Source organism: Notechis scutatus, chromosome 1, assembly GCF_049901735.1.
Source record: "Notechis scutatus isolate UNSWTSFEM ecotype Mainland chromosome 1, rNotScu1.2, whole genome shotgun sequence".
NCBI classification, from domain to species: domain Eukaryota; kingdom Metazoa; phylum Chordata; class Lepidosauria; order Squamata; family Elapidae; genus Notechis; species Notechis scutatus.
In genome coordinates this window covers 173530853-173547037 of record NC_142009.1, presented here as the reverse complement: position 1 = coordinate 173547037, position 16185 = coordinate 173530853, and the positions used below count along the sequence as shown (strand labels likewise).

At 37.4% G+C, this 16185-nt stretch overlaps 2 protein-coding genes and 1 long non-coding RNA gene across 3 annotated transcripts in view; 1 reads left to right on the top strand and 2 right to left on the bottom strand.

The window, feature by feature from the left end:
• The window catches only part of LOC113412358 (uncharacterized), a 37675-nt gene extending 33825 nt beyond the window's left edge, over positions 1–3850 (top strand). The window contains exons 16-18 of the mRNA XM_087956385.1: positions 863–974; positions 2183–2708; positions 3270–3850. Coding sequence (XP_087812511.1) covers positions 863–974; positions 2183–2708; positions 3270–3444 — 813 coding nt within the window. The 3' untranslated portion in view covers positions 3445–3850. The remainder of the gene's footprint in view (positions 1–862; positions 975–2182; positions 2709–3269) is intronic.
• Positions 3851–5080: 1230 nt separating this feature from the next.
• The window catches only part of FLACC1 (flagellum associated containing coiled-coil domains 1), a 42313-nt gene continuing 31208 nt past the window's right edge, over positions 5081–16185 (bottom strand). The window contains exons 10-15 of the mRNA XM_087950211.1: positions 16078–16177; positions 14851–14954; positions 13711–13773; positions 8451–8540; positions 6771–6880; positions 5081–5444 (exon numbers count right to left, since the gene is read on the bottom strand). Coding sequence (XP_087806337.1) covers positions 5366–5444; positions 6771–6880; positions 8451–8540; positions 13711–13773; positions 14851–14954; positions 16078–16177 — 546 coding nt within the window. The 3' untranslated portion in view covers positions 5081–5365. The remainder of the gene's footprint in view (positions 5445–6770; positions 6881–8450; positions 8541–13710; positions 13774–14850; positions 14955–16077; positions 16178–16185) is intronic.
• On the bottom strand, positions 8857–12975 carry LOC148133108 (uncharacterized). The gene is made up of 3 exons (XR_015746567.1): positions 10778–12975; positions 9516–10320; positions 8857–9458 (listed from the first exon to the last, which is right to left on the bottom strand). It is a non-coding gene; the product is annotated as an uncharacterized LOC148133108 (long non-coding RNA).

The window sequence follows — 16185 nt, the reverse complement described above, 5'->3', positions numbered from 1 at the left end:
GTTTCTTTTTCTATATTCTTCAACTGGACAGTTGACAATCTGTTGCTCTCCCCACCTTGTTGCATTTTTGTTCATTTGCTTCATCTGAGGACCTGACACCAGTGTAGTTGTTTTTCAGCTCAGGCCTTATTTCTAGAAGCAATCAAAGGAAGCCAGATTTATTAGAGAACTGATCTGGATGGCTCAGATGGTTTGTCCTTCACACACAAAATAACGTCCAGTTTTCAGGTTGTAATAGTGATGTTGATTTTAAAGGCAATGAATTTTGTGCGCTAGATGTTTGTGACAAATATTGGAGTGCAAAGCCTGCAATTAACAGCAGACAATGGAAAGTCACCAATATTAAGATATATTGGACGAGAAAGATCTTTGGTGTGACTTAGCAGGATTGCTGTTAAATCCTAGTTGGTTTTCCAACAATTGAGGAATGAAGTTTGCATAGACCAGACTGTCTCAATCAAAGAATATTTTGTTAGGATTCCAAACACTGTTGCAAAATAACTGAAATTCATTTATATTTAAATGAGTCTATAGCCATCAACCCTATAAGGTAGTTCAGATCAAGAGAGCAATGCCATATAAATCTAAAACTCTTTCGTTGGAACAGAATCTTGCTGGGCTGAATGTGCTTCTCCCTTCCCTCCCTTTATCTTTGAGCAAATGAGGGAGAGGCCTCTTTGAGGTTTTCTCACATTAGTTTCCTGGAATGGACACAGGCTATGCTGGTCAGTCTTGCTAAGAAGCTGTCCCTCCTGTCCTTCAAAGGTATCCCCTGTGCCCTCCACAATCGCTTTTGGTAATGCTAATGTTATCAAGCTCTTACAAACCAAAGTCTGATACTCTCCTGTCCTTCATTCTGCAGATGTTATCTCAGTATAAAATGGATGGGGAGTGCAGAGGATATTGTCTTATTATTAACAATGTCAATTTTGAAGGTGATCTCAGAAAAAGGAAAGGATCTGATAAAGATGCCAGTAAGTGGCTTAAATAAGTGCTTATATTGGGATACCCTCCCTTTTCTTAAATTGCTTCCATATCTTTCTATAAAGTGCTTTCGCACCACAGAACAGAAAATAATTACTAATGTGTACCTTTTATGTGGTTTCAAGCTGTAAAATAGTTATTTTAGTTATTGTTGCTGCCTGCGTCTAGATTTTTTTTTAATCTCCCACTTTATTCCACAGAAGGTGCCAGGCTAGGGTTTTATCACTAGAGACAATTAGTTTAATGAAAGTAAGTAGAATTGACGTGTGCAAATAGAAATAAGTTTCAGTTTTCGTGGATTGGAACATTCACACTGCAGCTTCCATTAACCTTGCGAAATCAACTTTCTCAGATAAGATAGTACAGATAACCCTGACTCACCAATCGTAATTGTGACCAGCAGCTCTGTCACTAAATGATGTGGTTATTAAGTGAAAAATTAAATGACTTCCTGACTTAGTTTGTTGGTTCCAGCTGTGGTTGTTAAGCGAATCATCACAAGTCATTAAACACAATGTCATGTGACTACAACTTGTGACATCTTGTCAACTTTGAAACACATTTAGTCAATTATATGACTAAGGGACATTGCGACTGTCATAAGTGTAAATTGATTGCCAAGTGCTCAAATCCTAATCACATGACCATAGGGATGTAAGTCTCCTTGTTCAGCACTGCTGTAACTTTGAATGGTTGATAAGAGAAGATTACTTGCTCCTAATGTTGAGCATAAGCAAAATGTCTGCTGTATGATTAAGAGAGGACAATAGCCATTAGATGACATTTAGTTTGTACATTTTTTTCACATGGCTGTCTACTTTTTTAAGTACTTCCTGCTCAATGAAGAAAGGTCAGAGATGTAAGGGACCATGCTGGTGTTTGCAATTCCAAAGCTCCTCTGCAAATTCTATCAGCCTATTGAAATGGGGTAATAGGCTCTCCTGTTAAATTCCAATATGGATCATTATTCATTTTCTGCATTTATAACACATTAGAAGAAGTAAACAGGTCACAGACATAGGCTTAGTAGATTATCAAGAAAGACCATTTTGTTACTAATTTTCAAATCTGTTTTATCCTAAAAATGCAGGAATAGAAACCGTTGGCATATCTTTTCTGTGTAATTTAGATCCATGTAAATGGCACATTCACTGACATTGTTTTGTATTAAACTCTTTGCCTTATTTCTTTGTAACAGTGGAGTTGAAACACGTGTTCACTTGGCTTGGATTCAAAGTGAAAAAGTATGACGACCAGACTTCCACAGAAATTCAAAACCTTTTACGGTTCTGGCAGTCTTCTAAGGATTGGAAAGACGGTGACTGTCTGGTATGCTGTATTCTATCTCATGGAAAGTCTGGGCAAATTTTTGGGACAGATGAATGTCTGATTCCAATCCGTACCATCACATCATACTTCAAAGCCAACAATTGCCCATTGTTGGCTCAGAAACCTAAGCTATTCTTCATCCAGGCCTGTCAAGGTGAAAAGACACAGCAGCCAGTCCTCCTTGAAGAAGACACCGGCCATGCTACCTCATTTGAACCAGATGCACAAAGTTCGGGATCTGTGTCTTCCCGGCAGCTGACCTCAAGTATTCCAGATGAAGCAGATTTCCTGCTTGGCATGGCCACTGTAGATGGCTATCTCTCTTACCGGCATGTACATGAAGGGACTTGGTACATTCAGGCTCTTTGCAGTAAATTGCAGCTCCTGGTGCCAAGGTAGGATTCATGTTAGGTAGAAGTCTTCTGTTTAATGTGACTGTTCTGAATGAACTACCAAGTATAGATTTGTATGTAGGCCACTTAGCCCATTCCAAATGGATTTCACACAATTTTCGATCGTTTTTTTCATAGGCTTCACGCACCGGCTCAAAATCTTGCTAGCACAGGCTTGCCTAAGTTAGGAATTTCCCTTCCATCATAATCCTGTGAGGGAGAGTGAGCTGGGAAAATGTGACTAGTCCAAGGAACTACAGTAGCCTCAGCCTGGGTCTCCCAGTCTTCTCCAACATCTTAACCACGACACCATCCTGGCTCTGGTAATCTTTGTGCCAAATAGGTAGAGGGGAGACAAACAGTATAAATTCTTGATTGCGTAGAAGCTGGGGCTCTAAGGAATTTCTAACATACTAAATAATTTGTCTCCAGGCTTAAACATACAGTTGATTTTGTGCTTCCTGATGTTCAATTATGTTAGTTTATAGTCCAGTGATAATATAAAGGGAAGTAAGCGCAAAGCAAGAATTGATATTTCGTTGATGTTCGTTTTCTTCTCTTTAGAGGTGAAGACATATTATCCATTCTTACAGAAGTCAATGAAGAAGTGGGCAAACGTGCAGATGGTCAAGGTGAAAAACAAATGCCCCAACCAGCTTATACTCTCAGGAAAAAATTGATCTTCCCTGTGCCTAAAGAACCTTTTGTATCATCAAAGCAGAGTTCAGACATGCAATAATGTAGATTGCTGGGGACATAGAGAGAAAAGATTGGTGAGTTCAAAAAGAACTCTCTTGTTTTCATTAATTCTTTGCTGTGCTTTGAACAGGAATGCCTGTTGTCTTCTCAAAGCTATTTGATGTTTAAGAAGATGAAGAGGCATGCACTTTCTCCATCCGCCATTCATTGCATATGTAAAAAATGATTTGTATGATCAGCACATTTCTTAAGCAAGGCTTCTTTTCTAGAGCTGAAGGATATCAGATATGGTCTAACTAGGTTTCCTTCATTGGGAAGGAGTAGACTGCAGAATCATTGATACTCAGCAATATATCTCCAAGCCCAGGAGCAACCTTTGTGGGTTAAACGAGATCTTTTTTATTATTACCACAATAAATAAATTAATATGTCCTTCAGCTATTAAATACAGTGGATATTCTGCTATATTTATTTAATGTTTATAGAGGCAGGGAAGATGCATTTTGCAGAAGCCTTGATTGTAGATTTTGCCTAAGTTCCAACTCTCTTGCAAGAAGTTAATGAAACCCAGAACTAAAGCCATATAAAAGACAGAACATAGTAGTTCTGTTTCCCCTGTTCAATGGGAAAATGTTTCCTCTAATCCACAGCAGATATGGACTGTACATTGTAAATTGTACATGTATAGTTGCAAATTGAACATCTGAACAGTTGCATTAGGGTGAGGAGGAAATATAGTGAAATGATAAATTACAATGCAGAGTTTCAGAGCAGAGAGATAAGACTTCAACAAAGAATTGATGGATAACTAATGATACATTGTTGCAAAGACTGGCAAAGGAGGACACAAAGAGGCCAATCTCAAGCCAATAAAAATTGTATCAGGAAAGAAATAACAGAAGTCTTGATTTGCTATATATTTTGAAATATTCTTACATATATCCTCTAGAAAATAGGCAGAATCTCATACACAGAGTCACATTCCAGGAATAAAGTAGGGATGTGCCGAATTTTGGATTTAGAGTCAAATCGGAGATTGGAGCAAGTCTGGGGCCATGTGCGCACCTTGAAGAAACTGTCCTTTTCTGGGTGTGCCCAGTAAGTGCCATGAACAATCCCATGAACATGTGGATTACAGAAGCACCAACACCAACAGAGCTGAATTTTAGAGATGTATAGCACTTCAGATCTGAAGCCAAAAGGCATCTCTAAAATTCAGCTCTTTTTCATTGAAGATCACTTCAGTGTTTTAAGTACACAGTACAACAGTTGCCAAACAAAATGACAACAGTTCTAGATAAGTGGTTCTACATCCTCAAATGGGCCTCCAAGGAAATATAGGAGCCAGTTCATTAAAAAAAATCAGCGCAGAACCTTGGGTTCCTGATATTTAAGGTACTAACGAATAGTATTTTAATTATAATTTGACAAAGGGTCCTTTTTTTCAAGAGGAATTGGGCTTTCTGTTTTTTGAGATGTTTTCTCCAGCAACTGGATGGTGAGGAATTTCCCACCATCCAGTCAGAGCTGAAGAAGCTTCTTGGATGAGAAGCAAAACGTCTTCAAAGAAAACCCAGAAAGTCCCAATTGCCCCTTGAAAAAGCACCTTTGGAACAACCATGACATGGATGACTTTGAATCTCCATCAACATTTACAATTTGACAGTTTGTAGTCATTTAAATATGGATTTTAATCTACAGGACCAAGTTATGCCCTTTTGGTATAATGTATGTTATAACATGTCCACCATCTGGCTAAGAAACATTTATTTTATTTCTAAGCTAGTAAGGGAAGAAAACACGGCACGAAACTATTAGGTGTAGCTGATAAAAATAAAATAAAAAACATAATGATACATATATGTAAGTAATCCTTTGACACTTCTGGTGTTCCAGCTTCAGCCTGTTCTGAAGAAATAGCTTCACACAATCTCCCATAAGCCAATTCTTCATGCATAGTTCTAATCAAACAATCCAAAAATACTACTTTTTTGGGCACGTTCATTAAATATCTCTTCATTCTTCTCAATAAGCTTGTGCCTGAGGGAGGAAAAAAAGCAAAGGTATTTTTTTTTTCTACCTTTGTACAAGGAGACTACAGAGCCTATAGTATACCAAATGTTGGAAACCATTTCCCTGAATCGCAGTTGGCACTGGGGAGTGACATCCCCCCCCAATTCCCCACTCACTTGCTGTGTCACTCATTGCACAATCAAGTGAAAGTGATTTACAAGAAGCTAGTTGAAATTCTGTGCTAAAACAACTAGAAGTATTGAATGTTTTGTTTGGCAAAGTTATAACCATGTGTAACAAGGGCACCCACGTGCCAAAGCACAAGATATGCACCTTGAATCGATTTATGAATTCAAATTGGGTTTTGCAAAAAGTCAGTTTTTAGGCTTGATTCTCTACAATGAAGTTAAAATTTCTTTTGTATATGGTCCAGCATGCTACAAAAGCATGTTCGATCTTGTCAGTATTTTTTTTAAAGTTCGTTTGGGGACTGTATGATTAGATAAAAGTGCTTGGAAGATATAGGAACCGTTGTATTTTGGAAGAAAAGTCTAAAAGCATAATTCCAGTGTAGCTCTTTCAAAGCTCTCACCCTCAGATATGGCTATAATCCTTAGTGGAGTATTACCTGAGAGTAATTCCTCTTGAAACAATGGGGCTTACTTTTGACAAATGGGTGTATGTGGGTGGCTGTTAACTCGTACGGACAGTCATGGAATCAGATCTCATCATGAATATTGTTACTGATACAAGTGAAACTCCCAACCAACTCCCTCATTTTCTCAAAAGCAAATTCAATTGTCTTACCGACATAGAATATTGCAACTGGAATTTTAGCTATTCAATCAGTTATGTTATTACTGAATGCTACTGCATGTTTTTGGCATGTGTATATTTTTTTCAAACAGTTCTAACGATCATTTTAAATGATTATTTTAATGGCAAATATTTTCAAAGACAAGAAGACGTTCAGCTTCAAACTCATTAAGATTTCCTGATATCTGTCCATGCCTCCATACACCTTTGCCCTTGTCACTCCTAAGCTAAAAATGCTTCAAAATAATCTCGCCAGGCTAATAAAATGCAAGTATTCAGAATGAACATCTAATCTTCCTAGATGTTCTCCCACAGGTATTCTCCATATACCATCTCCCACCCACACAAAGCCAAATAATTTAATTCAAGAATATGTAAGTCACCACATAGTGAGATGGGCAGCAAACAATTCAAATAAATAAATAAATAAATTGGAAATGTTATAGTTTGTTTCACAAACCTCAGTCAATCTGCACTGCTTAAAAAAACTTTTTCAAAAGACTTACTGTTTTGGATTTTACTAGATTTTTCCCCCACCTCAAAATGTTGTTTTCTTCTGACAAAGAAGCTATATTAATTCGATATTTCTCTTCAACAGCTACTGCTTTTTGTTGGAAAGATCTCTCCATGTCTGCCATTTTGGCTTTCTGTGGTGGAGATAACAAACTGGGTTTTGGAAAAGTGGGAAGTAACATACATATTTCTATCATCAATGAAATCTTTTTTTGTTGTTGTTGCTATTGTTGGAAGAGCAGTGGTATCCGAGTACTCTTTAAATTAGCACTGAACTAGAGAATTTTTAACTTAATATTAGGCACCTTATGGCCATTTCTTTTTAGAGGTAGTCATTTGCTTGGTCACTAAGCAAGAAAGGATGGAATTTTAACTGATTGTTCCACAAAATCACTGTAGCTTAAAACTACAGCATTACTGCTGGTTGATCTTATCTTGGTTGGTATTTAACTACCCAGATTTTAACTATTTTTATTTCCTAATGAGCTTTTCATTGAGCTTGTTTTTTGGCTACAAAGTGATGGCGTCTGCAAATTTCACATGAATGTTCTATCTCCAGTTTTAATTCCAGCTGTCATCTCTACTAATCCTGCCATTCTTGTATGCTCTGTATATAGTATGCATTCTCTTCTTCAGATTCAGTGTCAGTATCTGTTCATTTAACAGTACCTCAGAATAATAATCTGGTATGATTGCACAATCAACCCATTTTGCTCTGTTCAACAAAGATCAATCTTACAGTTTTTGCTCTCACCCACGTGTTATTTAGCTAACTAACATTATCTTATTAATGTTAGTTAGCTATTCTCGTGTCCTGCTCTCCCCATATGTTTTGCCTCTCCTTAAACACACAGAATTAATGCATTGGCTCGGTGATTTGCACAATCTCTTGCCTCTGCCTTGTTCAGGGGACAGAGTAATAAACAAGTAAAGGAGAGTTGCAGAAGTAAGGTTCCATGGCAAGGGAGGCTACCAATGAGGACTATAGCAGTGGGATTCAAAGAAAGCCAGGGGCAATTGAAAGCAATGACAGCAACCATTAAACAGAGCACATTTCATAATTTTCAGTGATGTATGTAGCGAATGGCACATTATCAGAGCAGAAAATCAGTCTCTAAGAGGCAGAGTCGAAGTTTATTTCTGTTTGGTTTGATAGGGAAAAGAAAAAATACGGTTAATGCCCATTTCAAGAGAATCTGTGGAGCAGTGGCTGAACTTGGGACCTGACTTTGTTGTTGCTGCACAACCACACATGGTGTTTCTCTTCACCTAAAGCCACAGGATTTATTGGAATTAAAAAGGATATACATTGAATATTGATGCAGATGAAAGCTCTCTCTTGCAGGGGTAAAGAAAAACTAGCATGTGAGCAAGGCTGATTGGATGGTTATGCCTCTGGCCTTTGAGGAACAGCGTTACAGGCAAAAGGGAGGAGATTCACCCATCCCCAGGGTAGCAGGAGAAACAAGGGGCTTGCTATCCTCAAGAATAAAACTACTCTGGAATTGCAGAGTGACAATATTTGGATACCAGTCACTGGGAAGGGGCCAATGTTACTGGATACATGAAGATGTAGAATTACTCTATTCTGAGCTATTTGGAGGATTATTAAGAGAAAATGCAGGGCTACCTTTTTAATAAAAATAATCATCTACCACCAGTAACAGACCAATTTCAAAAGGGTAGTCATGTCACAGATCTCACCTCCTTCTGAAGTTCCAACTCTGTTTTGTGAAGAGATGAAGCAATAGCATTAAGAGATTCGTTCTTCTCATTCAATTCATTCTCCAATGTCTTTTATTGGATAAAAACATTTTTAAAAAATAATTTCAAGCATTTGCATCACATTTCCACAGTTATTCCATGAAAATGTGCAACTTTATTTTTAGTAAAATAAATAAAGCACCCCTTATTAGAGATATCTTTCTGGACAATACCAATACTCTTCTTGTGAGTGATTGAAAATGTCCCAAATCTCACAAGATTTCATCCCAAAAGCTACAATGATTTTTAAATTATATTGAGATTTAGTGAGCATCATAGTCTCCAGCAAATTACCTCGCAGTACTTCCCTTTCTTTAACTCAAGCAAGAATTTAGGCAATTTACTGTTTTATGTTTGAACTGCAGTTCTCACAAGCTCTTGGAGCTGATGGAACTGAAAACTTGAATTACCTATCCAACCAAATAAAACTTATAGAAATTATTTATGCAGAAAACAAAGGAATGTGTTGGCCAGATGAGCCTTACTCATCTGAAATAGTTGGATAGACCTCAAGCTCCTTACTAATTTTTTAAAATTATTATTTGACTTATTGAATTGTATAGCTTCCTAACTCAACAGGTTACTCTATCTTTTTTTTTTAAAATCATATTTGCCAGTGCCTTGGTGAAGATCAATTACACCCTTCACCACACCTTAGGAGTTATGGTTTATTCCATTCCTTGTTTTATCTGACACGAATACTTCTGCCGTCCAAATAGTCTTGTTCTACTACTCTTCATCTATCACGGACAAGCTTTTCATTTAGATCTTGATACCATCATCTTATAGCTTATAATTCATTTTTACAAGCCATTTGAGACAAGGTGAAGCAATTTTTGTTAGTTTTTCAGATGTCTTTGTCATGGACTTCCTATGTATTTAAATGGAAAGTGTTTCGATTTTATGGTAGCAATCACATTTTAGCTCTTTGACTCATATTTAAAATACCTAGGAATAGCTTTCTCTTCAATCACATTTTAGCTCTTTGACTCATATTTAAAATACCTAGGAATAGCTTTCTCTTCAGTAAAATTATGCTTTGCAGTTATCTCCTTTTTTCTAATCCATCAATAAACCATGAAAGACCTAGCAAAGGAATTTTCTGGGCACTTTTTCTGACCGACGACTTTTACTGAAAGGCATAAGCTTTCACTTTATCATATGCACAAAGTGGCTAAACTGATGTAAGATTTAAATTGGAGTGAGACGGAGAGAAAAGGAGAGGAAGGTAGGGTGATTATACAGATGCAGGTTACATGTGAGATAGATTACAAGTTCCCTGCCTTCTCCCTTTGTGTCTCTGTTAAAGTCTGCAGTAAATAGGCAAACACCCATTCACTTTCACAAGGCATAGCAAGCCCTTTGCTCTCCCACATTCATTTATCTTCTTGAAGATTGAAGCTGATTCCCAAGCATGGATTAATATATTCATCCAAGCATACATGCAAAGGCATGAGTGGGTTAGGGAATCGAGTTCAGATTTCCACAGCTAAAACCAAATGTCCAATCCTCAAGTAGAGTGACTAAGGAAAAAAGCCTAGATTTGTTCACCCCAGCTCCACCCTTGCTAGGAAAAAAAAGGCTTTGTCTTGGAACAAAATAAAAGTCTTAATGGAAGGTGCTGAATAGGATCCGGACAGGAGCTTGAAGGCTGCAATTGCAGAAATCAGTTAATCAGGACCAGGCAGCTGAAGTAAGCTGGGTGGAAAAATCCCTCCACTTAGAGATAAAATAGAGCTCTTGGCTTCTACACAGAATAGAACAGAATAAACTGGAAGGGATCTTGGAAGTCCAGCCCAAGCAGGAGAACCTATACCAGTGATGGCTAACCTTTTCAGCTTGGTGTGTCGAAAATCGGGAAAAAATGTAGCTTTCCTCGGGTCGTGTGTCACTTCAAGAAATATCAATAATTTGGTTTATGACGGACTGGGCTGGGGTGATCACAGAGGGCTGTGAAACTCATCTCCCTGGTCTCAGGGCTGCAGGTGCAGGATGTGGGGATCGGAAGGCCACCTTACAGGGCTGTGAACCTCATGGATCTCCTTTCCTCCTGTAGCGTTCCTGAGGTAATGAAACTGACAAACCTCAGTTTATGGCGGTTAAAACTGGTTCTCTGCTGCAAAGATCTTGCGGCAGCGGTGACACCATGCCTCCACGCAACAAGCAGGGAGCAGGTATTGGAGCAGAGCACAGGCAGCCTCTAAATGTGCAGGTTTTCCCCACACCAACACAAGTGACACGCGTGTCATAGGTTAGCCATCACTGACCTATACCATTTCAGATAAGTGACTGTCTAGTCTTCTTAAAAACTTCCAATGATGGAGCACCCACAATTTCTGAAGGTAAGCTGTTCCACTGGTTAATTGTCCTCACTGTTAGGAAATTTCTCCTTAATTCCAGATGGTTTCCGTCTTTGATTAGTTTCCAACCATTGTTTCTTGTCCTGCCCTCTGGTGCTTTGGAGAATAATTTGACCCCCTCTTCTGTGTGGCAAATAGTCAAATACTGGATTACTGCTACCATGTTACCCCTAATTCTTCTTTTCTTTAGACTAGCCAAACCACAAACCTGCAGCCGTTCTTCATATGGTGTAGTCTCCGGGCTACATCTTAGTTGCTCTTCTCTGAACTTTTTCCAAAGTCTCAACATCTTTTTTGTAGTATGGTGACCAAAATTGGTTGTAGTATGCTAGATGTGGTCTTATAAGGTTTTATAAAGCAGCACTAGTTCTACTTTCAGATAATTCTGCTTTAAGATATGCTAATCTACTCTATGAGTTCTAGCCTCATCTTAAAGCACAAAGCCATCTCAGTAACCTTGGACCAGACATTCACTCTCAGCCTTACAAAAGAGCCAGTGGCAAACTATTTCCCAAGAAAACTGCCAAGAGAACTGCAGGGACTTAACCAGGCAGTTAGGAATCAACACAAAACAAAGAAAAATCTGCTGCATAGTCTTTGGTATTTTGAATGTGTCTAATTGTTCTTTAAACATGCCTCTGGTTTTTGTATCAGAGATTTATCATTTTTATTGAAACTTCGTTCTTGTAGGCTGCATTCCATCTTAACATTCTTTGCACTTTGAATCTTGTCCACCTGGATCTGTATCCAACCTGCACCTTGGATACCATGGGAGATTCACCTGGGAGACACTGGATTTTCATCAGCAATAAATGCCTTATTCCACCTCATTGAAATTGTTTGGACATTTGGCTAAAAGGAAGTTTCACTTTATTTTTAATAAAACTGATTTTAAATCACACGACTGATGTTTTAATTGTCTCCTCAAAAGGAGACAAGATTGCTATTCTCTGCCCAAAACCCTCAAAGTTACTATGGTAAGAAGAGCGTAATACAGAGTTGGGTTTCCATGTCATTTGTACAGTTAATATCACAATTGTTAGCATAACCATTATTATTAGGGTTATAGACTGTGACAGTCCCTTCTCTCACTTAACCTTGGGTTAAATAGGAGGAGCCTGAACAAGGCTTTTTTCCCTCCAGGAAGATTGGAATGGGCAACAGTACAGTAACCAGAAGCTGCATCCGCTCTATCCACCCAGACTGGCAGTGGGGAGGGCCAAGAGGCACAGTGGAAAGGGGCCTCTCCCATGTATCTTCACATCATGTTCTCATCTTTTGTACATCAATGAAAATACTCATTTGTTCTTTGGATTTCCCTCATGCAAATATTCATTTGTTCTTTGGATTTTCTGCATGCTTTTCTTCCTCATCTAAAGTTTGTTGTATTCCCTCCCCTCCAGTGGCAGTGTTCAAGTGGTGATATAATTTAGCCAAAAAACAGTGCCCGTTTCTGTTCCCACATATAGCACAAGGCAATACTGATAGCTTTCCTCAGAGGAATTCCCTACTAGAACTTTTGGCAGCTCAGCCTAACCCCCCAATCAAGCCTTATAGGTGGGACCAATACCTAAGTAATCCAACTTTTGGAAGAACTACCTTCTGTTTGGTCATTTTAAGGTAGCTAGGTCTTCTCCATGTATATGAATCATAGAGATCACAATAAAGAGTGCTTATCTCCCTTGCATGGAGTTCAGATGATAATCTGTTACTTCACAACATTTTATCCTCTTAGCCCCGCTTGGTCTCATGTGATCTCAGATATTCCCTTCAAATCCACTATGATGGTTTTAGGAACTGAAGACATTCTGTGGGAGCTTCACCTGTGGCTTAGTATGCAGGGAGAGGGGAGTTCCTATGAAACAACTCTGTATACTCTAGAAGGTTCAAAACTAGACTGCATAGATGCCTTGTGCAGGAATTCACAGATTATCACTTGAAACAGTAGCAGGAACTAAACCAATTCTTGATTTGTATATACTTACACTGAACTTATAATTTAATGGTCAACAGAAGGTTATATAAAAAAAGAACGTATCAGCAAACTTGCCATATTTTCCATTAAAAGAAATAGAAGAATTGTTTGAAGGCAAAGCTTCCATTGCAAAAAAGAAAAGAAAAAAAAGCCAGTAAGGATTGACCATATTTAAAAGGTGCCGAAGACAGAAAATTATCTAATCAATTGATCATCTATCCCAAATGCCAAAGCAATTCTAGGTGATGAAATCAAAAGTTTAAAAGAAAAAAGAAAAACAATACAAATGATATTCAATCATCATATCAAAGGAAGGAAATGCCAAAACATGAGAGAGTAAATAACAGCAGTGAAGGTTTTCCACGGGCTTGCTAAAAAAGCCAACTTTTTAATTGTTGTTTTGCTGTTGTTTTTGAGAGAGAGGGAGGGAGGGAGGGAGGGGATGAAATGAGTTAAAATATCCTGAAAAAGAGTTTGGCCAACAGACTGAGCAAGAGCATTTTATGGCACATCCCATTTATGGCTATACATGTACAGTACATTATTGATATTTATATTCCAGTTACACATTCCAATATATTCCAATATTAGAAATTATCCTCTAACCTTGTTCTTCACAGATTTGCTTAATGGTTGATTAGGGTTGCTGGACCTAATCAAAATACTAAAGCAAATATTAGTTTAATAAATTATGATTCCCACTAATAACTCTTTTTTCCCCCAACTAGTAGGTGGAATGTTGGGAAAGCTACATCTAATATATATATATATATATAAAGGAAGTCTACAATAGACCACACTGCTGCTACTTATTAAATAGATGCCTCAATTGCACTTATTATTTTTAAAAAACCAATACACATGCCTTGATTTTGGCATTTAACACTTCTATATTTTCCAAGGCAATTTGTTGCTGTTTCTGAAATTCCTGGGAAAGAAAAAAATAGGGAGTTAATAGAAAAATATACCTGAAAATGAACTTTCAATTCTTAATTATCTGTGGGCTCCCAATGAAGTCTTGGTGTACGTCTCCCCTTATGGAGCTCAATTCACACTCTGATTAGCTATGCACTGGATGAGGCTACCATAACTTGTATAATAATTCTATTGATAATAGAAAAACAGCAGGCCTACTAGTAAGTTTCAGTAAGTTTACATATTACTGAAAACTTCCATTCAGATTGAAACTCAGAGACTTAAGTTGCTTCCCAATTGGGCTCATTAATGCCATAGTGTTAATCTTTCTCCATTACTGAAAGGAGAATGAAGCAAGCAGTTGGGAATGACCCAGTGAGGTACTGCAATATTGACGTTCTTTACATGCAAGATATATGCCCAATCATAAAATCTCATGCAGTAAAGCCATTTTACAATATCAGTTCAAAATTCAACACTTTATTGCTTCCTGTTTGGAGTTGTTTGCTTCATGAATTTCTTTATTTAATTTCTATACCTGCCCATCTCAATCAATGACTCTAGGTGACTTACAATTCCAAAACTATAAACATCCCAAATAACATCCAAAAACATCCAAAATAAATATATAGACAGCAGCCTAGATAATTAACCAGTTAAAAATAAAACCAGGAAATGGGGGTTTTAACACCTTCAGTGTCCAAGCTTGAAAACAGCCATGTTTTTAAAGCCTTATGAAAGGCAAAGAGGGTTGGGGGCATTCTAATCTCCAAGAACTGAATGGATGGATGGATACAATTTCTGATTAATTATTCCTGAAGAAATTTTGTTCCACTCAGGAGCAAGCTTTAATGGTTTGTGAGTTGTTTTTTTTTAAATTATTCTTTTAGTGCTAAACAAAAATGAGAGGAATAAGTCAGGCTATTATAAGAATACAAGTTTATACCGGAACAACACCACACATCATCCAAGCAATGCCTATTTGCAAAAGTCATACTGGCTGAGATTTATAGGAAAAAGCTTTAATTCAAGTTACAATAGCCTTCTCTACAAAGCAAAGCAACTTCTGATAAATAGGAAATACACTTACTTCTCTCTCTTGTTCATAAACTCTGCCGAGCAAAAAACTGTTATTCTGAATAATCTTCTTCTGCTCCTCTAATTCCATCTCATATCTCTTTGTTAAAGATTGCTCTGAGGAAAGGATAAAGTTTTTTTTAATCTATTATTTAACTGTATTGTGCCTGAGTCCTGGAAACTCTTATATGAATTTAGCACGGTAATTTGATAGAAATAGCCATGATTGCAGCATCCACATCATACCCTCACTAATACATTTTCCAAGGCACCCAAACATATGCTGTTTCTATTGTATGATAAGACTCCAACCGTAAATACAATGTGGCAAAATTCTGTGTGCAGAATTTTGTATATAACATTAGGAAGATGCCTGCAACTTGTTAGCAAAATACTTTCTCTTGTAGCTTTGTGTTTATTCCATATTGCTAATGTATTTGCTTCCTTCTGCCTTTGACATCTCATTTTCTACCAATTTGTTTTATGTGTTTATATTTATTTGAGTGATATAGTATTTATTTATTTTAGGGCAATTTTTGTAAAAATATAATATATAACCATATTTTAAGTTTATTCTTACTTAGGCCTGGATAGTCTAGGATAGTGCTATATACCTGTTTTTCCCCACATTGTTCAATTTTGTTCACCATTTTACATGTTGTGACTCCTCTTCCCCCATCCCTTCACACTACTCCCAACTCCAAAGCTGGTAAAACTGTTTTCTTAAACCAAAGTGTTCTAAGTCTTTATGCTTGGTCTCAGGATACTCTTAATAATTTTATAGTTAGTATTATATTTTTATAATATTAACTATATTAATTATATAATTATCATTACTAATTTTATAGGAGCCATGGTGGTGCAGTGGTTGGAATGCAGTATTGCAGGTTAATTCTGCTGACTGGCAGGAGTTCGACCCTGACCGGGATTGGTAAAATGAGGACTCAGATTCTTGAGGGCTATAGGCTGACACTGTAAAAACCACTTAGAAGAGGGCTGGAAAGCACTGTAAAGTGGTATATAAGTCTAAGTGCTTTACTATTATAACCTGGATCATTTTAGATGAAATTATACTATATATTACTATATAAAATTGTAAAATAAGGCAAAACATCTGCAGCATTTGAGTGTCCTTACTTATTTTCCTGAAAACTTGCTATGGGATAATAAAATGCTGAGGAAAACAGAAAATAGTGCTTTGATTACAGTAGTACAAGACTAGTACATTCCTTTTACCTACTTTGTTGTAATAATGCCTTTTCTCGCTCAGTCCTCTCACTTTTTTTCCATTCAGCCTGTCTTCTCAGCCATTTTTCTTCCATTTCATCAGAAATGCTATCCTACCAAA